Source organism: Panthera onca, chromosome E1, assembly GCF_046562875.1.
Source record: "Panthera onca isolate mPanOnc1 chromosome E1, mPanOnc1 haplotype 2, whole genome shotgun sequence".
Classification (NCBI taxonomy): Eukaryota; Metazoa; Chordata; class Mammalia; order Carnivora; family Felidae; genus Panthera; species Panthera onca.
In genome coordinates, this window is record NC_138352.1 from 14,090,201 (window position 1) to 14,114,374 (window position 24,174).

At 55.7% G+C, this 24,174-nt stretch overlaps 1 protein-coding gene across 3 annotated transcripts in view; it reads left to right on the forward strand.

Annotated features, from left to right (window-relative positions):
- Positions 1-24,174, forward strand: part of RNF213 (ring finger protein 213) — a 105,331-nt gene that overhangs the window by 41,726 nt on the left and 39,431 nt on the right. For all 3 annotated transcript variants that reach the window (XM_078438035.2, XM_078438034.2, XM_078438036.2), the window contains 16 exons: positions 1,821-2,001; positions 3,810-3,983; positions 4,585-4,734; positions 6,666-7,255; positions 8,141-8,306; positions 9,276-9,493; positions 11,308-11,448; positions 11,573-11,737; positions 12,372-13,527; positions 13,789-13,982; positions 14,160-14,315; positions 15,655-19,275; positions 20,921-21,057; positions 21,440-21,535; positions 22,201-22,319; positions 23,802-23,921. In XM_078438035.2, the coding sequence (XP_078294161.2) occupies positions 1,821-2,001; positions 3,810-3,983; positions 4,585-4,734; positions 6,666-7,255; positions 8,141-8,306; positions 9,276-9,493; positions 11,308-11,448; positions 11,573-11,737; positions 12,372-13,527; positions 13,789-13,982; positions 14,160-14,315; positions 15,655-19,275; positions 20,921-21,057; positions 21,440-21,535; positions 22,201-22,319; positions 23,802-23,921 (7,384 nt within the window). The remainder of the gene's footprint in view (positions 1-1,820; positions 2,002-3,809; positions 3,984-4,584; positions 4,735-6,665; positions 7,256-8,140; positions 8,307-9,275; positions 9,494-11,307; positions 11,449-11,572; positions 11,738-12,371; positions 13,528-13,788; positions 13,983-14,159; positions 14,316-15,654; positions 19,276-20,920; positions 21,058-21,439; positions 21,536-22,200; positions 22,320-23,801; positions 23,922-24,174) is intronic.

Consider the following 24,174-nt stretch of genomic DNA (forward strand, 5'->3'; position numbering starts at 1 on the left):
CTTGCTTAGCTCGTGTGCAGTAAGAGACCCCAAAGGCTGGCAGAACATTTACGGAAGAAGACGATGAGTTTGGAAAGATTCTGTCAACTCACGTAGGGTTTTTTCTGCAAAGTGGGAAGAGATTCTGCCCAGCCTCACCCCTTCGGAACAGCCTCTCCCACTCTGTGTGTGGGTGAGCTTAGGGCTTTCTGTACATAAAATCACATCGTATGCAGAGAGAAATCTTTTTCCTTTTTCCTTTGCAATCTGGATGCCTTATATCTTGTTCTCCCTTCATTGGTGTGATTAGAGCCCCCAGTGCAGACGTGCCTTCTCATCTCAGCGGGGACGCCCTCAGTCTTGTGCCCCTGAGCGTGTTGTCGGCTGTGGACTTTTCAGAGACGCCTTTCGTCAGCTTGGGGACATTCCTTCTAGTTGAGAGTTTTTATCGTGGAAAGGCATTGGATGTCTGAACGCTTTCTGTGTCTGCTGAGACGACTGTGTGATTTGTTTTCTCTGGATACGATGTATCACGTTAACAAATGTTCCGTGTTATGGGGCATCTGGGTGGCTCAGTTGGTTGAGTGTCCAACTTAAGCTCAGGTCATGGTCTCCCCATTCGTGAGTTTGAGCCCCATATGGGGCTTTGCACTGACAGCTCAGAGCCTGCTTGGGATTCTCTCTCTCTGCCTCTCTCTCTCTCTCTCTCTCTTTCTCTCTCTCTCTCATTCAAAATAAATAAATAAACTTACAAAAAAGCACAGATCTTTGGGGCACCTGTGTGGCTCAGTCGATTAAGCCTTTGAATCTTGATTTCAGCCTCGGGTTATAATCTCATGGTTGGGGAGTTCGAGCCCCACATCTGACTCTGTGCTGATATCCCAGAACCTGCTTGGGATTCTCTCTCTCTCCCTTTCTGCCCCTCCCCTGCTTGCTCTCGCTCTCTCGCTCTCAAAAGTAAATAAAACTTAAAAAAAAAAAAACACGAAAACAGGGGCGCCTGGGTGGCTTAGTTATTTGAGCATCCGACTTCAGCTCAGGTCATGAACTCGCGGTTTGTGAGTTCTAGCCCCATGTCAGGCTCTGTGCTGACAGCTCGGAGCCTGGAGCCTGCTTTGGATTCTGTGTCACCCTCTCTCTCTCTGCCCCTCCCTCGCTCATGCTCTCTCTCTGTCTCTCAAAAATAAATAAACATTAAAAAAAAACCCATAAATGTTCTGTGTTAAACCAACCTTTCACCCCCGGGATAAATCCCACTTGGTCATGGTGTATAATCCTTTTTGTATGTTGTTGGATACGGCTTTGCTTCATCCTTTTAAATATCAAAAAGTAGCTATTGTAAATGAATCCCTGCTTTTTTCCCAATTACCGAAACTTTTTATAAAAACTTTGAACCTGAAGAAGGAGGATGTTCCATCTCTCCGTGGGGAATCGGAAGGAGGATTAAAAAGTATATGCTGAACGCATTACAGTTGAGAATCATGGTTTAGGACAGGGTATGCATATTAACGGCTTTCTCATACTACGTTTGGCCTCCTTCCTGGTAAGTCCAGGAAACCCGCAGCAGGCTGCCGTGAGCCCGAGGAAACGGGTTGTGACGTGCAGGTGCGTCTGTGTGTATTTTTTGCCTCTGTTTCTGCGTCTCTGATGTTAGGTGAGGACACGGCATGCAGGGAAACAGAAATGCCCTAAGAAAAGGGAAGTATTTTCTTCTCTTGCTTTTTTTGAGGCTTTGTAAACCACAGAGGATTTCTGGAATGCTATTGAACGAGCGGTTTATTTACATCCTTCGAAGGCAAACCCTCCCGAAAAACCTCCCGCATTTCCCTCTCTTTGTTCAGTCTCAGACCAGCATTCTTGAAAGAATCTCCCATCACGACCTGCGGAAATTTGGCAGTCTCGTGTCGGCTGTGATCACCAAGTCCTGGCCAAGGAGCAACAGGCAAGCCGTGGATGATATGGATGGGGTGTTAATGCACCTGCTCACGTGGCCGGACATCAAGCATCTCTTCAAGTTATACGGTATGTCCGTGGGGGGTGCAAGTGTGTCTGTCCCGTGTGCTTGTGTCTTCCTGAGCCCCGGGGTGGGGGACAGAGTATTAGACCTGATACTCGGGCGGGTTGATGTTCGACCAGGGAAGCAGACGGGAGGGACGGGAGGGAGGAACCCAAGAGGATCCAGGGTATCCTGCTCTGTGGCCCCCGTTCCCTGGGTGCCCGCCATGCCCCAGCTTCACTGCCAGCGTAGGGTCCTTGCAACAGTCCCGAAAGATCCCCGTTCTTCAGGCGAGGAAGCCGAGGCGGGGGGCTTGTAGTGTGACTCACCCGAGGTCTCCAACATAAATACCAAGAACTAAAGTCCAAACCCAAGTGTGTCTGGCTCTAAAAACCACTCTCTGTTCTGAGATCAGCGTCCACGTCGAAGCCGATGCTGACGACTTTTCACAACAAAATAAATACCGTCTGTTTCTTTGCCCCCACCCCCCCCACGCCCCGAGTGTTCTGTGGTCAGAGAGGGGGAGATACGTATTGCCCAAAAAATGTCGTATTCAAGTTTATGTGTAAGTCATTAGATTCAGATGTAGGGCAAGGGCACTGGATTTGGGACAAAAAAATCCCAGTTGGAGGATTTGGCGTCTCTGTTACATCAGAGTCTTGCCTGTCAGTGCTGTTGTGTGCATGAAACAAGGTCGTTGATGGGGGGGGTGGGGAGCGGTTCATGAGCCTTGTTGAAAGCTACTCACTTGGAAAGATTACATTTGTAACTTTAAAATTACATTTTAAAATTAACGGTCGCTTTTAGGGGCGCCTGGGTGGCTCAGTCGGTTAAGCATCTGACCTTGGCTCAGGTCATGATCTCACAGTTTATGAATTCGAGCCCCGCGTCGGGCTCTGTGCTGACAGCTCGGAGCCTGGAGTTGCTTTGGTTTCTGTGTCTCCCTCTCTCTCTGCCCCTCCCCTGCTTGTGCTGTGTCTCTTTCTCTCTCTCTCTCTCTCAAAAATAAAGATTAAAAAAATAATAATAATTTAAAAAACTAAAACTAAACATAAAATAAATAAAAATTCTGTCCTCTCGCTTGATCTTAAAATTCTAATTCCCATTTTTGCAAGAGAGCCAACCTGTGCAGAATAGCAAACCCACACATTGACGTGCCTCCGCAAAAACACCCCCTGCAAACCCTCCGGGTCACCCTCGCTGGGCACCCGCGCGTCCCTGGTGCAGGCCACTGTTCCGCTGCACGGATTCTCAAGACGCGGGGCTTAAAGGAGACGGTAGTTCCAGAACAACCCTCAGCATGCTGAAGGGGGCTCAGGTTTTAAAAGCCAGAGAAGGGGCGCCTGGGTGGCGCAGTCGGTTAAGCGTCCGACTTCAGCCAGGTCACGATCTCGCGGTCCGTGAGTTCGAGCCCCGCGTCAGGCTCTGGGCTAACGGCTCGGAGCCTGGAGCCTGTTTCCGATTCTGTGTCTCCCTCTCTCTCTGCCCCTCCCCCGTTCATGCTCTGTCTCTCTCTGTCCCAAAAATAAATAAAAAAACGTTGAAAAAAAAAATTAAAAAAAAAAAATAAAAGCCAGAGAAGTGCGGCTCTCCTCTCCTGCCATGGCGGGAGTCACCTTTATGAGCAAGGTCGTTTGGGAAGCCTTCCGGAAAGCAGAATCGGGCTAAGGGAGAGAAACGCTTCTGGAGACACAGGGTGACCTTTGCTGGTCTCGCGTGCAGGTGGGGGCAGAATAGCAAGGAGGCCGCGGGGCAGCCCCGTGTCGTGCGGGGGCAGGGGGCGGGGGGCGGGAGCAGGCGCCCGCTCCTTTAACTCTGTTCTCAACCTGCTCAGAAACCGATGAGAAGGTGCTAGCCAACATGACAGAAGATGGCAAGAAGCTGTTGGCCACGGCCGACTCCGTGTTCGCAAAAGTTACCGAGGACCTCCTGGATGGCACTGTCCTGGTTGGACACTTGGAACTCATCATGAAGCACACCAATCAGTTTCTCGACATCTGGCAGTTAAGTGAGTGTCAGCGGGACCGGACTTGAGGTTCCTGGACAGGGACCGCGGGTGTCCGCGTATTTTGTAGAGGGGCGACCCACATCCTCCTACGATGAGGGGCTCTTCCTGTCGGCCAGTTGAGAGGGGACGGTTTCTAATCCTCAGGAAAATGGTGGGGAAGTGATGAAAGAATGGGCCAGTAAGATCGCCCCGTTTCTCTCCACGAGGCTGGGCTCGTGGGCGTGCGGGCAGCGTGGCGGTGCACGTGGCAGCCGCCTCGTCCCTCCCCGCGGCCGTGACCTCAGAGCATCCTCAAAGGGAGCTGGCAGAGGGGCGCCCGGGTGGCTCAGTCGGTGGGGCGTCCGACTTCGGCTCGGGTCATGATCTCACTGCTCGTGGGTTCGAGCCCCGCGTGGGGCTCTGGGCCGACAGCTCGGAGCCTGGAACCTGCTTCGGATTCTGTGTCTCCGTCTCTCTGCCCCTCCCCCGTTCATGCTCTGTCTCTCTCGTCTCAAAAATAAACGTTAAAAACAAATCTAAAAGAGAAAGGGAGCTGGCAGAGATGGGTTTCCGCGGAAAAGGATACCCTTGCTCCTCCTACTGGGCTCCTCTCGTTTTCCAGAGAGAAAGTGCCTTTCACCCCAAGAGAAGAAGCAGGATGTAAAGGAAGTGTTGGAGTGGAGGAAGGAGGAACTCAGGTTTCTGAAGAAAGAGAAGAAATGCGTCCACAGTCTTCTGAAGCTGTGCGGGGAGGTGAAGCACCTGGTAAAAGGTGACACTCCGGGGAGCCCCCGTGGACCAAGTGGAGGGTCCCCGGGGCAGGGGAGGGGGGCAGGGTCCGAGGGGACCATCCACACACGTCACACAGCAGTGTCTGCCTTGGAGGGGAGGCATCTCGTGACGTGTCCGTTTTTAACCGCATCGCACGGGCCACCTTGGTCGTTTCGCTGTTTATCGCTGTGCCTCCGCGTGACCTGCCTGAATACCCACCCGCTGCCCTGGTCTCCCAGGCCCGAGCGTTAGCTGCTGCAGAATTACAGAGGGGAGATCCTGCCCGATCTTGGATGCGTTGGTCCACTGTCCCTGTCGCTGTGGACAAGCACAAGGCAGATGTGACTCTGACCACTGGTCATTCTCTGTCTGGAAGCTCTGGCGATCTTTTCGGCCCCACTCTTTGGAGAGTTCATAGTGACGAGCCGAGGTCGGGGTTGCTTTTCCATCCATCGTGTTGGGCTTACGTAGGTCTTCCTGATCTGGAAATCCACGTCCTTGACTCCTGGGAAATTCGCGTGAGCTGTCTCACTGGTACTTTTCCTCTGGCGGGAACACGCCCCGTTGGGTCCCAGACCTCCCGCAGCAGCCGCGCCACTTCCGTGGATCTCTTCTTCAACTTTTGTCCCTTTGGTGTTTGCTCTGCTTTCTGAGAAATTTCGGCCCCTTGGCATCCAGCCTTTCCCTTAGCATTTTTCGTCTCAGTTGTCACACTGACTTACAAGAACTTTGATTTTTCTCTAAACGACCCTGTTTCGTGCTAATCTTGCTCCTGTTCACAATCGCGGTGTCTCGTCTTTCTGAGATTATTGTCATTTTCGGCTTAGAGGTTTCCCTTGCCTTTTGTCCCCAGAGTTTCTTGTTTCCTCCAAGTCCTTATGTGGATGTTTTTCTGTCTTTCACGTTAAAGACCCCCCCCCCCCCCCCGTGTGTCTGGGAATTCTTCCGTCTGTACGAAGAGGGGGGGCCTAGCGAACCGGCTGTAGCCCCTGAGGGTGGTGTAACTGGGCCTCAAGGGCACGTTAGGTCCTGTCCCAGGGGTGGTCAGACCAGCGTGGGGGGCACAGGCCCGGCGGCCGGGGTCCTGGGGGTGGAGAGACGGGAGGGGCCGGAGGACCGTCTGCCTCTGGTGTGCATGTTCTGGTCCTCTCTCAGGGTCCTGCTCCTGCCTCCCCTCCTCCGCTGCCCGCGGCGTGTGTCCCTCTCTGTTACAACCCCTCCGTCGTCTTCTGAGGGAGGACATGCGTCCAGGCACGCCTGATTCTCCCGTTGCCAAACTCGCTCCGCGTCAGAGCTGTCGCTGGCCGGGGTGGAGACGGGCGGGCGGCCTGCTGTCTAGAATGGGGTGTGCGTGAAAATCGGACTTCTTCTCCAGCCTTTCGATCCAGGCCTCCTTACTCTCTCCCTCCTCTCCAACGACCTGTGTGACCTGTGTGTATGCCACCAGGGAATCCCAGCCCGCCCGCTGCGGGCTGGCGGCCCTCGCCTTGGGGCCCAACTCGGCCTTGGCCGTGGCTGCGGGTCTGCTTTTCAATTCCACACCCCCCCCCCCCCACCCCCTTGCTCTGGCTGTGATCTTTTCCGCTCCTCCCAGCCCATCGTGGTTTGTGACTTTTCCAAGACCTTGTCTGTTGTGGCCCTGGAGCGGGTTTGGGGAGGGAGTGAGGCGGGCGATGTCCACACGGTCACATGTGCCCGCAGGTGCCTAGAAGGGACCGTGCTTGCTTTGTTGTGGAAAGTCATGAACAAGCTGGGGCGGGGGGTAGGGGGGGTTGTGGGGAGACCAGTGGGTCCTTACTGAGGAAGAATGACGGCAAGTGCGTTCACGCAGGTTGCGTTTCGGGCAGTGAGGACGGTAACTATGGGGAAAATAAGGTAGAACGGTACCGCGAGTAGAGGTTTGACTTCTGACGTTCCTTTGTGGTTTCCAAGTGGATCTGGAAGAGGTGATCGGGAAACACGCGGAGGACCTCAACGGTAAACGTCTGAGCGACGCCGTGACCGTGAGGTTGTCGCCCGCCTCCCCGGATGTAGAGAGGACGACACATTACAGCCTGAGCCCCCAGGTCCAGGAGATGGCCAGGAAGATGGACTGGTTGAAGGACAGCCACCTCTTCCAGGTGTTCTGGGCGGAAGCCGCGAGGGCGCTGAGCGAGCCCGGGGAGGAGCTGGAAGGGCAGATACTCCAGCCCGAAGAAGCGTATAAGTATCTGTACTGCCCTTGTTTCGAGAAGTATCAGGATCTGTATGAGGATCTGAAGTCAGGAGAGATCACCTTTCAGGAGGTCAATGTCGTGTTCAACGACTTTGTGAATAAATACAGCAACCTCACTTTCGAGCTCCAGCTTATGTGTGCCCTAGACAGCAGCGACCAAAGAGACTGGATCGGTGACCGTGTTGGGCAGATCAGGGAGTACCATCACCTGCATCAGGCCGTCAGCTCAGCCAAGGTCATCCTGAAGGTCAAGGACAGTTTGGGCCTGACCGGTGACTTCCGTGTTCTGCACACTCTGTTAAACTTCGTAAGTTATTTGCCAGGGACCCCTGGGGTGGGGGGCTGGGAAGTTGGCGGGGGTGTCTCACGGGCTCTCTGGGTTCTCGAGGCTGGACAGGATGATTCCACAGCCTGCCCCCAGCAGTTCTCGATTGCACCTCATTCGATGCCAGATCGTGCCCAGGGCCTTGTTTCCACCTTTGTTTATAAACAGTGTGAGTGCCGTTGACACTCACTGTTTTCCCGGGTCGGCGTGAGGTTCGAGAACTGGGGAACGGGCGATGACCCTCTTTCAGTAGCCAGGGATTTGGAGGGAGTGATCTGGTCTCATGGGGCTAGAGAGGGGCTGGAGGGGCGAAAAAGGGGTTTGGTTCGCCCGGCTCTGTGCGTCCCCTGGTGCCAGCAAGGAGCGGTCCGCGGCAGGCTGTCTCTGCTACGGGCCAGAACCGGGTCCCACGCGGTGTGTTCCTTCAGGCGAGCATTGACAGGGTATCCCGTGACCTGCGGTATGGTATAGACGCTGGCGATGATGGTTAAAGTTTAGCACAAAATTTGGAATTAAAGCACACGTCGGCTTGAATCCCAGCGGCGTGCTGTGGAGTAAGTCACTGCTCCGGGGGTCCGTGTGCTTACCCGTGAAGTAGGAAAAGTAGCAATTTTTACCTGGCTGCGTTCTGGCACACGTTGCTTGGCAGAACGCCAGGCACGGAGCAGGGGTGGTTCCTGTACCGATTCCGGGGACAGCAGGGGGGTTCTGGCGTCTCGGGGACAGGGGCTCCACGCGCCTGCCTCCGGCTCCCGCCGGTCCAGGAAGGGCGGGGATGGGGCCTCCGGGATGGTCGTCGTCGCTACGGCTCCAACTCCAGGGCTCCAGGTAACCCCGTCCCGAGCACAGTAGAGCCTTGTCTTGCAGACGGACAACTTCAACCAGTTTCGCCACGAGAAGCTGGACCGGATCAGCAAGCAGCTCATCCAGGCCAAAAAGCTGCTGCAGGACATCACTGAGCCCCGGTGCCAGTGTCTGAACGAGCTGTCCCTGAGGAAGGAGTTCATTAGCTGGGTCCGGGAGGCTCTCGGAGGTACGGCTGTCGGCGTCTGGAGGGAGTGTTCAGGTGGCTCGTGGGGCGGGGGGCAAGCCCTCCACGTGCTGCCTGAAGAACAGAGATGCTGTCTGAGTCAGGTCGATGCACAGCATTTGCCGCAGCGGTTGCCGGCACAGTTTATCTCAGGGCGGTGTTTCTTACGTTCTGGTATAGAAAGCATTTCCTTGGCTACTGTTTTCCCCCCACTCTGGATGCTTGCTGTGAACAGTGGAGGGTCGTTTTCTTACAAATCTTGCTCCCTTTTGCTTTTTCCTGGGCTTGATTTTAGCTACAAAACAAGGTGAGCCCTTGTCCGCAGAGACTTTGGATTACGTCACACTCGTTGGTGTTCTGTGTGTTCCTTTTTGGGCCAGGGGCTTGGCAGCCTTTTTCGTCTTGTGGCTTGGGCGCCTTTGGCAGAGGCGATGCACAGAGGGGAGGAGGGGAGATACGGAAGAGAGGTGGAGGAAGCAGGGGAGAGGGGAGGCGGCTCTGGTGTGCAGGGGGGAGGCTGTCTCTCCTCCAGAGCCCCCGTGCTTGCCACCGTGGGCTCCCCGGCCCGCTTTGAGGCACATCCTTTGATTCGTAAGTTGCCCGAAGAGAGGTACTTCCGTCCCTTGATGGTTAACTGTCGACACAGTATTTACCAGCTGAGCCCGCGTCTTTTTCGTGTAAGACGGGGGCGTCGTGCAGATTAAATAAAGCGAGGTTCACGGAAGCCCCGTGGGGTGCCTGGATGTCGCTGTGGTTCCGTGAGGCCAGGTGCTGACCAGTAGTGTCGACGTCAGCTGCAAAAGAAAGATGGCCCCGGATCTGTGCTGAGAGCAGAAAGTCGATAAGCAAGACCCTAAAATTTCAGCAGTATCCGTTTATACCTCACCGAGGATCCTTGCTCGAGGTCAGAATGCCGGGCCGTCCTAGAGCCGCCCCGCACTCACCCCCTCACCTGTCCCCCTCCGCCCCAAGGCGTCCACGAGCTGAAGGTGTTTGTGGACCTGGCCTCCATCTCCGCGGGGGAGAACGACATCGACGTGGACCGGGTGGCCTGCTTCCACGATGCCGTGCAGGGCTACTCCCCGCTGCTGTACAAGCTGGACACGAGCGCGGGGTTCGACGAGTTCATGACCCATCTCGGGGAACTGTGGAGGGCCCTGAACAACGACGCATACCTGCCCCATAAGCTGGTAAGTCTTACTTCTGGCTTCATGCGGGCAGACAAAGCCGCGTGGGCGATTGTGGCACCGCCAGGGGCGTGACTGCGAACTATGCCACCGGAATGATGGGGTGGATGCAGCATTTTAAAATGATGTTTCTCTCGGGCAGACGCCTGGGTGGCTCAGTCGCTTAAGCGTCCGACTTCGGCTCGGGTCACGAGTTCATAGTCCATGGGTTCGAGCCCCGCGTCGGGCTCTGTGCTCACAGCTCGGAGCCTGGAGCCTGCTTCCCATTCTGTGTCTCCCTCTCTCCCTGCCCCTCCCCTGCTCGTGCTCTGTCTCCGTCTGTCTGTCTGTCTCTCTCTCTCAAAAATAAAAACATTAAAAAAATTGTTTTAATGATTTTTCTTTATAGTTTAATTATTTTGAGAGAGAGAGACAGACAGACAGACGGAGACAGAGCACGAGCAGGGGAGGGGCAGGGAGAGAGGGAGAGAATCCCAAGCAGGCTCTGTACTGTCAGCACAGAGCCTGACGTAGGGCTTGAACTCACGAACCCTGAGATCATGACCTGAGACGAAGTCAAGAGTCGGACGCTCAACCGACTGAGCCCCCTGGGAGCCCCTAAAATGATGTTTAAAACCAGTTTTCCTTCATACATGGAAATGCTTTCTCTCCCTTATTATGTTAGAAAGTGTAATTCAAAATTGCATGTAAATTAAGTACAATTCCCATCATGCAAAACACTCATGTACAGAAGACTGACATGTGACCAGTGTTTTTTTTTTGAATGGTAGTAACTGTTCCTTAATTCTGTATATCGCTTGGTATTTTCCATATTTTCCGTAAATGGTGTAAATTAACGTTTTAAATTTATATGTTTGTAAAATATATATTAATTTATATTCACTTAATTCGTAAGTAAGCTCTACACCCAACACAGGGCTTGAACTCAGGACCCTGAGATCAAGGGTCACATGCTCTACCGGCTGAGCCAGCCAGGTGCCCCTAGAAATCCATTTTTTATCAGAAAGAAAATGAACGTGGGGGCCCCTGGGTGGCTCAGTCAGTGAAGCGTCCGACTTCAGCTCAAGTCGTGGTCTCTGTTTGTGGGTTCGAGCCCCACGTCGGGCTCTGCGCTGACAGCTCGGAGCCTGGAGCCTGCTTCGGATTCTGTGTCTCCCTCTCTGCCCCCACCCCATGTTGTGTCTCTCTCTGTCTCAAAAATAAATAAAACTTTGAAAAAAAATCTTTAAAACAAACGTGGTAGTTTAAGTAAACCACGTGCACCAGGGTTCGAGCAGACCCACACCGCATCACGTGGCTAGTCTGCAGAGGCCATGTCTGGCCAGCCGCAACCACGGAGGGTGAGGGAGGAAAGGGGAAACAGAAGGACAGGTCGAGGCATCTCCGTTTCTGCCGCTGGAAGCTTACTTGCCCACAAAACATCTCCGCCATAGTTTCTCCTTAGAGCTTCCGGTTGGACTTGGGGTCCCCAGAAGCACACGGAGAACGTAAGGCCACAGTGCCCTTGCTCCATCCGGCCTCACCCCCGCCTGGGGGCCCGGCAGAACCAAGCCTTCCCCCGACCCGTCCACGTGCCCCCGCGTGCTAGCCAGGGCACTGGCCACGGGTGGGGACACGGACAATCAGCCCGTTAGAAAAAGGGCAACACTGTGGGCAGCGACCCGAGCGGGACAGGTGAGAGGACAGCGGGTGAGGAAAGCCTCACCCGGGGCGACTGCACTCCCAGCGGGACACGGGGAAGAGGGGCTTACACCGCGGGAGCAGAGGAGGGGAACCACGGGAAGAAGAGAAAGAAGGTGTCCCTCCTGTCCCAACAGTGCGACTCTGCCAGGAACTTAGAGTGGCTGAAAACGGTGAAGGAAAGTCACGGTTCAGTAGAGCTCACTTCCCTGTCTCTGGCAACGGCCATCAACGACAAAGGCTGCTATATCATCAGGGCCCCCGCAGATGGCCAAAAGGTGAGCCACCCCACGTCCCGGCACTGCTGTGACCTGTACGGGCTGCTGTCACTTGGGGGGGTGGGGGGGGTGTGGGGGGTTCTGCCTCCAGAAAACCAGCTTCTACACTGGCACTTGCCTGCAGATCTCCCCAGACACGGTTCTACAGTTATCCCTTCCCGAGAGCCACGGAGGCCACGAGGAGACGCGAGACTTCTCTTTGGAAGAGCTCAAGGAGCTTTTGAACAAGCTGATGCTGATGTCTGGCAAGAAAGATCACAGCAATGTTCAAGTAGAGATATTTTCCAAGGTGAGGACTCTCACTGCCCGCGGGCCGGACAACTCAAGAGGGTCTGAGTTGGCATTAAGTGATAGGAGGCACTCCGCTTTAAATCTGGGGGTGGGGGGGCAGCGGGCCTGCAGAATGCAGGAACCCGAGTTCAAGACGCCAAGAGATGTCTAAGCCACAACGGGCCCGTTCGGTCGGTGGTCCCGTCTTAGGGTGCGCAGGCTGAATTGTCTGTTAGTTCTCTGCGTCGCAGGGGAGACGGCCGGCGGAGGGGTCCCAGAAGGAGACTTCTGTCGCTTCGATCGCTGTGAATCAGCAAGAACCCCCAAATACCAGAAGATTTAGATAGTAGCTCTTGGTCAAAATTAAAAGCGAACGTACCGTTACAGGAGTATCCGTTCACGGAACAGCCCCTGGCCTCTGTCAAGGGTTTTTTCTTTCAAGGCTATCTGCGCCTTATGCCAATAGCCTTTATCCTCAAGAGAGTCCCCTCGGGAGGCTGATTATGTAAAGAGGAGATAAGGCCTCCGCGGCGAGCCCCGCGTGTCCGAGGCCGCGCCGGGAAGCGTGCAAAGACCCGAACCCGAGGGGCGCTTCCCCCTCGACTCCCGCGTCGCGTCGCCTCTGACACAGCTCCCGCTTCCGTTGGCCACAGGTGTTCTGCAACGTGCAGAGGCTCGTGGAGTCCTTCATAAACCTGTACGCTGCCGGGAACATGCTGTTCCGCAACTGGACGGCCCAGGTGCACTGCTCCCCGCGACACGGCGTCTCCATCCAGATGGACTTCCGCTTGGAGCCTGTGGTCCAGCTCAAGGGCAGCGGCCCGGTAGCAGAGCTCTTGGAGGCCGTCAGCAGGCAGCTGGAGCAGTTCCTGGACCGCTGGGAGGCCTTCGTGGCGGAGAAGCGGGCCAAGCACTTCTACCTCAACTACTACACCGCCGAGCAGCTGGTGTACCTGAGCACGGAGCTCAAGAAGGCGACGCCCAGCGACGCTGCCCTCACCATGCTGTCCTTCATCAAAGGCAACTGCACCCCGAAGGACGTCGCGAAGGCCCTCAAGGAGCCCCGCGGGGAGGCTGCCAGGCACGACGAGAAGACGGCGATCCAGGGGCTGCAGGTGACGCTCCTGCGGGAGCTCAGCCTGGCGGGCAAGCTGAGGGCCGTCCTGGAGCAGTCGCTGGCGTGCATGAGCGCCTTCCTGCCCCACTGCCTGGACCTGGAGGCCCTCGGCCGATGCCTGGCCCTCCTGGGGTGGATGCGCGGGTGCCCCGTGGAGCGCCAGCTGCCCAAGGGCCTGCACGTCGGCCGGCCCAACCTCATCGTCTGCGGCCACTCCGAGGTCTTGCTGGCCGCGCTGGCCGTCTACATGCACACCCCGCAGCAGCCCCTGCCCACCTTCGACGAGGTGCTGCTCTGCACCCCGGCGACCACCTTGGAGGAGGTGGCTCTGCTCCTGCGCCGCTGCTTGACCCCGGGCTCCCGGGGGCAGGGCGTCTACAGCCTGCTGTACGCGGACCTGCTGAGCTACGAGGTGGCCAGCCAGGCGGAGGCGCTCTTCCTGAGCCTGTGCTCACGGCCGCACCACGAGGACTTCCAGCTGGTGATGGTGTGCGACAGCGAGCGGGAGCACTGTCACCTGCCCTCCGCCTTCAGCCAGCACAAGGTCCTGGTCACCCCCCAGGCGCCCCTGCGGGACATCCAGGCCTACCTGGCGCAGCATTTCCAGGTCCCCGCGCACACGCCGTCGGCCGCCGACGTGTTCCGGGACCGGACGTGCGTGGGCATCGTGGCGTCCAAGCGCGCGGGCGTCGGTAATGACCGCCGCCGGGGTGGGCGGGCCCCTCGGGTCGCAGGGGCCATCCGACGGCCCTTCCCCCTGCAGCGGGGGCGGCTCGGATGGAGCCCTCTGCAGGCGGGGACACGGAGTCTCAGGGAGGTTTTGGCTCCCTGAGGGTGTGAATCGGGGCGATGGTTTATTTCATCCGTTCCAAATTTTGCACGGAGAAGCGACTTGCAACAAATCTTCCTGGTCCACGGTCCTGCCGCCTGATTTCCATACTCTAACGTTTCAGGGAAGTCTCTCTATGTGGAGAGATTGCACAGCAAACTGACGATGAAGCTGAGAGGAGAAAACGTGCCCCTTAAAGTCATCCGATTGATCGACCCTCAGGTGGATGAGAACCGAGTGCTGAGCTCCCTCCTGCCTTTCCTGAAGGCCCACTATCAGACCAGACCCATGATATTCCACTTTGACGTGACCTCTTCGGTAAGTGCCCCGGGGTCTTGGTCACGCGGCCGCTTCGGGAAGGTCAGCGTCCTCTTCCCACGCGTATTGATACTCAGTATCACCGCGTCCAAGGACAGAGCACGACAGTCCTCGGGGCTGGGAGGACGGGCCGTCTTCTGTCTAAGCGCTCCTACACCTGCGTGATTCTGTCTTTAGGTGCAGACCGGACTTTGGGTGTTCATTTTCAAACTCCTCATCCTGCAGTACTTAATGGGTAAAAATGGGAAAATGTGGCTCCGGAACCCGTGCCACTTATACATCATCGAAATCCTGGAAAGGACCCCAGCAATGCTCAAGATGCCTTCCAAACGGGTGTGTACCACAGGGCATTTTCACGTCTCTGCACCGGTACGCCCACTGCTCCCTTAGCGAAGCAGCTGAGCACGGTGTTAGTAAAGACAATTCAGTCTTTAAAATTATTTTTCTAACGTCTGGAATGAAAATACCGTCATCTGTTAGCAGTATCTTATGTTTGTTTTGTTCGCTTCGGGATTCATGCTGTTTGCGTTAAATGCCAGCAGTGCTCGCAATGCAGTGAGTTCGTCTGCTGGACACGGTCCGTCTTTCTTAATGCCAGCCAAGATGGGAAGGAGGCTTTTGTCATGTACACTTCTTTTTTTTTGAGAGAGAGAGAGAGAGAGAGAGAGAGAGAGAGAGAGACAGCGACAGCATGTGCAAACCGGGGAAGGGCAGGGAGAGAGGGAGAGAGGGAGAGAGAGAATCTCAAGCAGGCCCTGTGCTCAGTGCAGAGCCCGACATGGGGCTCGATCCCACAACCCTGGGATCATGACCTGAGCTGGATGTTCAGCTGACTGAACCATCCAGGCGCCCCCTGTCTTGCACACTTCTAAACGAAAGGGCGGGCATCTTGCACACGCGTGTGCACACGCACACACACGTGCTTAATAGAGATTTTGTTTCAGGGGGCGCCTGGGTGGCTCAGTCGGTTGAGTGCCCAACTTCAGCTCAGGTCATGATCTCACCGTTGGTGGGTTCGAGCCCCGCGTCGGGCTCTGTGCTGACAGCTCGGAGCTTGGAGCCCATTTTGGATTCTGTGTTCCCCTCTCTCTCTGCCCCTCCCCTGCTCATGCTCTGTTTCTCTCTCTCTCTCTCTCTCTCTCTCTCTCTCTCAAAAATAAATAAAGATTAAAAAAAAATTGAGAGGGGCGCCTGGGTGGCGCAGTCGGTTAAGCCTCCGACTTCAGCCAGGTCACGATCTCGCGGTCCGTGAGTTCGAGCCCCGCGTCAGGCTCTGGGCCGATGGCTCGGAGCCTGGAGCCTGTTTCCGATTCTGTGTCTCCCTCTCTCTCTGCCCCTCCCCCGTTCATGCTCTGTCTCTCTCTGTCCCAAAAATAAATAAAAAAACGTTGAAAAAAAAAAAAAAATTTAAAAAAAAAAAAAAAAAATTGAGAGATTTTGTTTCAGGAAGTCGGGTAGAAAAGACTCACCAGCTGAGAAGGTAAGTTCCCACGATGCCTCAGCATACTAAAGAAAGCAGTCTCGTGTACAAAGGAGGCTGCGGAAATCAGTTGACGCAAAGTCGTTGCTCGTAAAGGCCCGTCCAGTGCAGACCGCGTGAAGGGTTAAGGTGCAGAACGATGGTTCGGGAAAATGGAGCCATACGCGTTTTCTTTGTGTCTCCCCTTTCCAGAGTACACACGGCCCCCAGTTCAGTTTTCTCGACATCTTCCCAAGAGTCACCTGCCGGCCTCCCAAAGAAGTGATCGATATGGAGCTGAATCCCGAGGAGAACTGCAGAGATCCAGGGATGGACCAGGGAGTGTTCCAAAGCGAGACTTTCCAGAGGCCTTACCAGTATCTGAGACGGTTCCACCAGAAAGAAAACCTGGACTCGTTCCTGTACCAAGAAGGCTGTGTGGAAGGCACCCCTACGGAATGCCTCCAGTATTTCCTGATTTACTGCGGGGTGATAGATCCATCCTGGTCAGAGCTCCGGAACTTTGCCGGGTTCCTCAATTACCAGCTCCGAGATTGCGAGGGTTCCCTCTTCTGCAACCCAGACGTAACTGGAGACACACTGGGGGGCTTCAAGAACTTTGTGGTCACCTTCATGATCTTCATGGCAAGAGATTTCGCCACACCCACCCTTCACACGTCCGACCAAAGCCCGGGGAGGTACGCGGTCCCCATGGATGGGGTCAGGGAGGAAGACCTCGCCCCTTTCACTCTCCGGAGGAGGTGGGAGTCCGAGCCTCACCCGTACGTGTTCTTCAACGGCGACCACACGTCCATGACATTCATAGGCTTCCACATCCAGGCCAACGAGAACGGCAGCCTTGACGCGGTGGATCTCTCCAGCAGGACGGTCATCAAGAAAGACGTCATGGCGATGGAACTGTACCGGGGGCTGTCACTCCAGAGGGTGCCCTTCAACGTTGACTTTGACCAGCTGCCCAGGCATGAGAAACTGGAAAGGCTGTGCCTGGCGTTAGGGATACAGTGGCCCGTGGACCCCGATGAAACCTATGAGCTCACAATGGACAACATGCTTAAGATCCTTGCCATCGAGATGCGGTTCCGGTGTGGGATCCCCGTTATCATCATGGGGGAGACCGGCTGCGGGAAAACCAGACTCATTAAGTTCCTCAGCGACCTGCGGCGTGGGAGCACCCAAGCTGAAACCATGAAGCTGGTCAAGGTCCACGGAGGAACGACGGCAGAGATGATCTACTCCAAAGTCCGGGAGGCCGAGGAACTCGCTGTCTTCAACAAGGAGCAGCATCAGCTGGGCACCATCTTGTTTTTCGATGAAGCCAACACAACAGAAGCCATAAGCTGCATCAAGGAAGTCCTGTGCGATCGTACCGTGAACGGCCAGCCCCTGGCCAAGGACTCGGGCCTGCACATCATAGCCGCCTGCAACCCTTACCGGAAGCACTCGCAGGAGATGATCAGCCGTCTGGAGGCGGCCGGTTTGGGGTACAGGGTCAGCTCGGAGGACACGGCGGAGAAGCTTGGCTCCACCCCTCTCCGGCAGCTGGTGTACCGAGTCCACGCTCTGCCGCCGAGCCTCATCCCCCTGGTGTGGGACTTCGGCCAGCTGAATAACACCGCCGAGAAGCTCTACATCCAGCAGATCGTGCAGAGGACGGTGCGCTCCGTCGGGGTGGACGAAGCCCAGATCCGTGCCATCACGGAGGTGCTTTCCGCCTCGCAGAGCTTCATGAGGAAGAGAGGAAACGAGTGTGGCTTTGTCAGCCTCAGGGACGTGGAGCGCTGTGTCCGAGTCTTCATGTGGTTTTACGACCACAGCGTGATGCTCCTGTCCAAGCTGGACGCCTTCCTCTGCAGGGCCGACGTGGACCAAAGCGGCTCCGAGAGAGATCCCGTCCTCTGGTCCCTGGTGCTGGCCCTCGGGGTGTGCTATCACGCCTCCTTAGAACAGAAGGAGTCCTACTGGAAGACCGTCTGCAGGCTCTTTCCGGAACCCTACGCCGACAGCAAGGTCGTCCTGGAGGAGATAACTCGAACGCAGGATCTCTTCCTGGATGGCGTGTCTCTGCGGAAAACCATCGCCAGGAACTCGGCTTTGAAGGAGAACGTCTTCATGATGGTCATCTGCATCGAGCTGAAGATTCCTCTCTTCCTGGTGGGGAAGCCCGGCAGCTCTAAGTCTCTTGCCAAGACCATCGTGGCGGATGCCATGCAAGGCCCGGCGGCCCACTCGGACCTCTTCCGCAACCTGAAGCAGGTGCACCTGGTGTCGTTCCAGTGCAGCCCCCACTCCACCCCGCAGGGCATCATAAGCACCTTCAAGCAGTGTGCCCGCTTCCAGCAGGGCAAGGACCTGCAGGAGTACGTGTCCGTGGTGGTGCTGGACGAGGTGGGGCTGGCCGAGGACTCGCCCAAGATGCCCCTGAAGGCGCTGCACCCGCTCTTGGAGTACGGCTGCATCGGAGACGATCCTGCCCCCCACCAAAAGGTTGGCTTCATAGGCATTTCCAACTGGGCCCTGGACCCCGCCAAGATGAACCGGGGCATTTTTGTGTCGCGCGGCAGTCCCAGCAAGAAGGAGCTCATGGAGAGCGCCAAGGGAATCTGCTCCTCGGAGCCCCTGGTTCAGCAGAGAGTGCAGGGCTTGTTCGCGCCCTTTGCCAGAGCCTACGAAGCGGTGTGCAGGAAGCAAGACAAGGAGTTCTTCGGGCTCCGTGACTACTACAGCCTCATCAAGATGGTCTTCGCCAGGGCGAAGGCTTCTGACAAAGAGCCTTCCCCGCAAGACGTCGCGCAGGCCGTCCTCCGCAACTTCAGCGGCAAAGACGACATCGACGCGCTGGACATTTTTATGGCCGCCTTGCCCGAGGCGAAGTGCTCAGAGGCGGTCGGCACCATACAGCTGATCGAGCAGAACATGCGCGGCCACCTCCAGAAGGCGGCGGGCAGGGAGCCGGACGAGTCCGAGTCCCGCTACCTGCTCGTGCTGACCAGAAACTACGCGGCCCTCCAGGTCCTGCAGCAGATGTTCTTCAGGGACGACCAGCAGCCGGAGATCATTTTTGGCTCCAGCTTTCCCCGGGACCAGGAGTACACCCAGATCTGCAGGAACATCAACCGGGTGAAGATCTGCATGGAGACCGGCAAGACGGTGGTGCTGCTCAACCTCCAGAGCCTCTACGAGAGCCTGTACGACGCGCTCAACCAGTACTACGTCTACCTGGGAGGCCAGAAGTACGTGGACCTCGGGCTGGGGACCCATCGGGTCAAGTGCCGGGTCCACCCCGACTTCCGGTTGATCGTCATCGAGGAGAAAGACGTCGTCTACAAGCAGTTCCCCATCCCGCTCATCAACCGGCTGGAGAAGCACTACCTGGACATCAACACCGTCCTGGAGAAATGGCAGAAGAGGGTCGTGGAGGAGCTCAAGGCCTGGGTGGAGAGGTTCGTGGATGTGAAAGGCCAGCACTTGGCAGGCGGACACAGATACAGCCCTTCGGAAGTCTTCGTCGGCTACCACTCGGACGCTTGTGCCTCTGTGGTGCTGCAGGTCACGGAGAGGCGAGGCCGCGGGGCCTTGACCGACGAACTCTACCAGCGGGTGTGCGAGGAGGCCAAGTCGATACTGCTGGGCTGTGCCACGCCGGACGCCGTGGTCCGCCTGGGCGCTTCCTCCCTGGGCCTGTTCACCGCCCAGGCGCTGTCTCGGGAGTACTACCACACGCAGCAGCACAGCTCCTTCGCGGACTTCCTCCGGGCCCAGCTGCGCACGGCGGTCCCCGAGCGCCACCTGGAACGCCGCATCGTCTTCACGGAGGTGATTGTCTCGCTACGCTTTTACCCTGGTCCCCCTCCACCCCAGAGGCCTTGGATCCCTAGGGTCCGGAACTCAGGACTCCTTTCAAGGCAGTGCGTAGGAGGGGCGCCTGGCGGGGGCTCGGTCGGTTGAGCGTCCGACTTCGGCTCAGGTCACGATCTCGCGGTCCGTGAGTTCGAGCCCCGCGTCGGGCTCTGTGCTGACGGCTCGGAGCCTGGAGCCTGTTTCGGATTCTGGGTCTCCCTCTCTCTCTGCCCCTCCCCCTCTCATGCTCTGTCTCCCTCCCTCTCTGTCAAAAGTAAGTAAACGTTAAAAATTACAAAAAAAAAAAAAGGCAGTGCCTAGGAATCATAGATGGCTAGGTTGAGACTCTGCTTTCTCTCCATGGAGTGTGAGAGGCCCGGATCCTCAAAAAAGTTCAAGCCAGGCGAGTCTCGAGTGCCTGCTTCCGCGCAGTCCTCTGCACGGAGGGTGACGCTGTGGACAACGTTCGCTTCCGCAAAGGAAGGGACACCTTCCAGTACTGGGCTGAGGGCACTGAGAACATAGACGTGCGTTGGCACGCTTCTCGGCCTCGGTCAGCATACAGCGCAAGACTTGTGAGCAGGTCCCATGGATATCGTAAGGCAGTGCTATCCGTGGAGGCAGGAGGGGGCGACGCAGATCAGGGTATGAGGTCAGAGGACCCGCCAGCCGATCGTGACGTGTGGCTGGGACGGTGGTACAGGCACAGAGCCCGCTTGAGCCGAGCTGTCAAGGTGTGAAATCGCTCCGGGGACCGGTCGCTGTGCAGCGTGAGGTTCGAGGACGCGAGGACCGAGAGATGGGGTTGAGATGCCATGGGAGAGACTTCACGGCGGGTCTTATCAGCGACGCCGATGAGGGGGTCTGCCGTAGAGACGGGAGAGGTGGCGGAATGCTTGTCGAGATGGGTCCCGTTGCCTGGGACAGGGAGGGAGAAGGCCTGAGAGAAGAGTGTCGCAGACAAGATAGGCCAGTCAGGAGGCTGCCGGACCCGTTTAGCCCGAGAGAGGGGCACGTGGGACAGAATGGAGAAATAGTCCAGATATCAGCTGGCAGAGCTAGGGGCTGATTCTTTTGGGGGGGCCGTGGAAGGCGGGTCCAGGGATGGTTCCCCAGATCGTGCTTTGGATGCCTGGAGGTTTGGAGAGTCGCAGTCCAGGAATGGGCAAGACACAAGCATTGGTGGTAAGTTCCATCCCGGGCGCACCTTACCACCTGTGACACGTCCCCTGTGACATCCAGGCGGCGACGTCTGTCTGGACGAAAGCAGCAAGACTGAGGGAGAAATGGCGGGGGCGTTGAGCCCTGAGCGGTCGTCAGAATTTCCGTGAGGGGCCACGCACGGAGAGCTACTCCAAGGAGACTTGAAGGCACCTAGGGAACAGGATGAGTCTTCTCTCTAGAACGTTTTGATCCCATGGCTTCTGCGTGCCTCAGCGCTGCCTCGTTTTTAACATCTCCTCTGGGTTTGGGTTCTTTTCTGTGTACCAACTGCACGACGCATGCTGGAGCCCGTCGAAGGTGTTTGTTCAACATCCTCACGTTTCTAGGACTTACCGCAGCAGACCTGTAAACCTTCCCTTGAATTCTAGCCAGTAACTTGCGTTTCCTGACTTTGTAGATCACCACTTTCTCCAGACTGCTGACCAACCGTGACTGCGAAGTTTTGCAGTCAGAAGGAGCGGACGGAGCTCTGAAGCCCACGATCCTGTCTCTGCAGCAGTTTGACACCGAGGGCTCATTCCTCAGAGAAGTCCAGTGAGGCTCCCGCCTTCCCTCCCTGTCCCCTCTGCCCCCAGCCCTGACTGCTCTGTCCTTCGCTCACAGGGCTGCAGGGACCACCGGGCTGTCACCAGCACTGGCTCGTGACCGCCGAAGCCACACGACCGAAAAGGGTGCCTGTTGCATTCTTCCAGTCCCCCCTCTGCACAGGCATCCTTCTTGGGGGGTGGAGGGAAGCATCCTCTCGTCTCATCAGGGAAGCATTTCCCCGGGTTTACACGCTCTCCCCTGGCTTGTCCGCTCACACAGAGGAGATCCTCACCCGAGGCACTCGTTCTCGGTCGTCTTCTACTTCCCATCAGTCTGGGGGAGTTTCATCGCCCGTTTCTTAGGACGGATAATTTCCTTTTTCTTTCAGAAACTGCTTAACTGATGCAGCCAGGTGTAAAATCCTCATTATTCAAACCAATTTTGAAGACGGAGTCCACAGCGCTCAGCTCATTGCTTCAGCTAAGTACGTGTTTGTTATTTTTCTCAGAAACTACCCAGAAAGCCCCAATTTTATTCAGGAGTTCCTAAAGAATTTCTCCCCTGAAATTTAGCCTACAGAGAAGGCTAAAACCAGGCAACAGTGGTAAAATGCCAAGAAGCGTAAATGATAGAATATTAGTAGGATATAAAAGACTATCCTAGAGGGGCCCCTGCGTGGCTCAGCTGGTTAAGCGTCCGACTTCGGCTCAGGTCACGATCTGAGCCCCTTGTGGGGCTCTGTGCTGACAGCTCAGAGCCTGGAGCCTACTTCCGATTCTGTGTCTGTCTCCCTCTCTCTGGAGCTCCCTGCTAACGCTATGTCTCTGTCTCTCAAAAATAAACATTAGAAAGGAAGGAAGGAAGGAAAGAGGGAGGGAGGAAGGAAGGAAGGGAGGAAGGAAGAAAAGGGAGGGAGGGAAGAAGGAGGGAGGGAGGGAGGAAGGAAGGAAGGAAGGAAGGAAGGAAGGAAGGAAGGAAGGAGGGAGGGGGGGAGAGAGGGAAAGAAAGCAAGATAAGAAGACTGAAGATTGAACCTGACCGCTCACGGGAGCGGTCAGCCGCTTCCACATCGTTGGCTTTGTCTGTCTGTTTGTTTGTTTGTTTGTTTTGTTTTGACTTGTTTGTCCTCGCTTGCTTGTTTTAAAACAGGTATTCTGCTATAAACGAAATCAACAAGATACAAGGGAATCAGGGCTGCGTCTTGGTCTATTTCATCACGAAACTGTCCCGGATAGAGAGTGGAGCGTCCTACGTGGGATTCCACGGGGGTAGGCTGAAAATGGCAGCAAATACGCTTATTTAGTGTGCAGAGTTGCTCCTCATTTGCTCCCGTGGCGTAAAAGCCTGGGATCCGAGCACCGGTGTTAATCTCAACGAGATTCGTTTCGGATGCAATTAAATTTCTTAACCCCGGGTTATTGCAGGACTCCCTCACTGACTGGTAGATAAACACCAGTGTTTTCTTTTATAGTGTTTTTTAACAGTGTCTTTAATAATTACACGGACAGCCTAGAGAAGGCACTCCCAGCTGGCACTGTTCTGGAAGCACTGATACTTTATGCCTGGTTCCGGCGGGGGGCAGGGAATGCTATCTTAAGCCTCTCTTTTTTTTCTGAGGAACGGGTCACCAATTACTTCACGCATAAGAAAATTGGTATTCTAGAAACTGGCGAGTGACAGTTTAAGAATGTCGTAGATAACGGGGGGGTAAATCTTGCCAATTTCCCACACCCCTTTTCTAGCTGTGATGGGGCAAGGTTACTAAAAAATATAAAAAGAGTCAAAAACCAGGGCGCCTCGGTGGCTTAGTTGGTTAAACATCCAACTCTTGGGTTTCGGCTCAGGTCGTGATCTCAGGGTTTGTGAGTTCAAGCCCCACATTGGGCTCTGCTCTGACAGCACAGAGCCTGCTTGGGATTCTCTCTCTCCTCCTCCCCTGCTCGTGCACTCTCTGTCTCTCTCAAAATAAGTCAATAAACTTAAAAAAAAAGAATTAAAAACGTTCAGATACCCTTTACAAACAGGCAGATCTTTCCATTCTTATGGCTGATGTTTATGTTACGGTTGTTGAAATAGATAGCAGGGTCAGGTGGCTTCTGTGTGTGAACCAGAGTCACTAAAGGGTGACTAAGGGGACTAAAGGGTGCAAACCATTCAGCAATAGGTGTATTTAAAAAAAATTTTTTTTTTTGGGGCGCCTGGATGGCGCAGTCGGTTAAGCGTCCGACTTCAGCCAGGTCACGATCTCGCGGTCCGTGAGTTCGAGCCCCGCGTCAGGCTCTGGGCTGATGGCTCGGAGCCTGGAGCCTGTTTCCGATTCTGTGTCTCCCTCTCTCTCTGCCCCTCCCCCGTTCATGCTCTGTCTCTCTCTGTCCCAAAAATAAATAAAAAACGTTGAAAAAAAAAAAATTTAAAAAATAAAAAAAAATAAAAAAATTTTTTTTTTAATCTTTATTTATTTTTGAGAGAGAGAGAGCACAAGCAAGAGAGAGGCATAGAGAGAGGGAGACACAGAATCCAAAGCAGGCTCCAGGCTCTGTGCTGTCAGCACAGAGCCCGACGCGGGTTTCGAACTCACAGGCCGTGAGATCACGACCCGAGCCGCCGTCGGATGCTTAACCAACCGGGCCCCCCAACACCCCTGAGCAGCTGCGAATTTAAACATCAGGACCTGTGGTGTGTCCCTGTTTGTGGCCAAGAGGACACCAGGAAAAGCATGGGGACGTTCTCAGCGGCTTCATTCCTCACAGGGCTGTGGCAGTCTGTGCACATTGACGACCTGTGCCAGTCCACGGTTATGGTTTCGGACGTGACTAGATTGCAGGATGTGACCATCAGCCAGCTGTTTAAACCAGAAGGGGACTCCGAGTGTAAGTCAGGAGGAAGCCTTTGGGGCCGTAGGTGGGACAGTAGGAGTGGTGGCCGGGAGCACGGAGGAGCAGGGAGGTCCCCATTGAGTCCCCGCACCTGCCCTGACGGGGGGCAAGTCCCAGGACACCTTCCGCTGCTTCCAAGGCCAGGCACAGGTCAGCGTGCCCACATGGGAAAATGGGTCCTAGTGGACACATCGGGCTGTGAAATGGGGCCTGTCAGACTCTGATCGCCAGCACCCCGTGTCAGCCG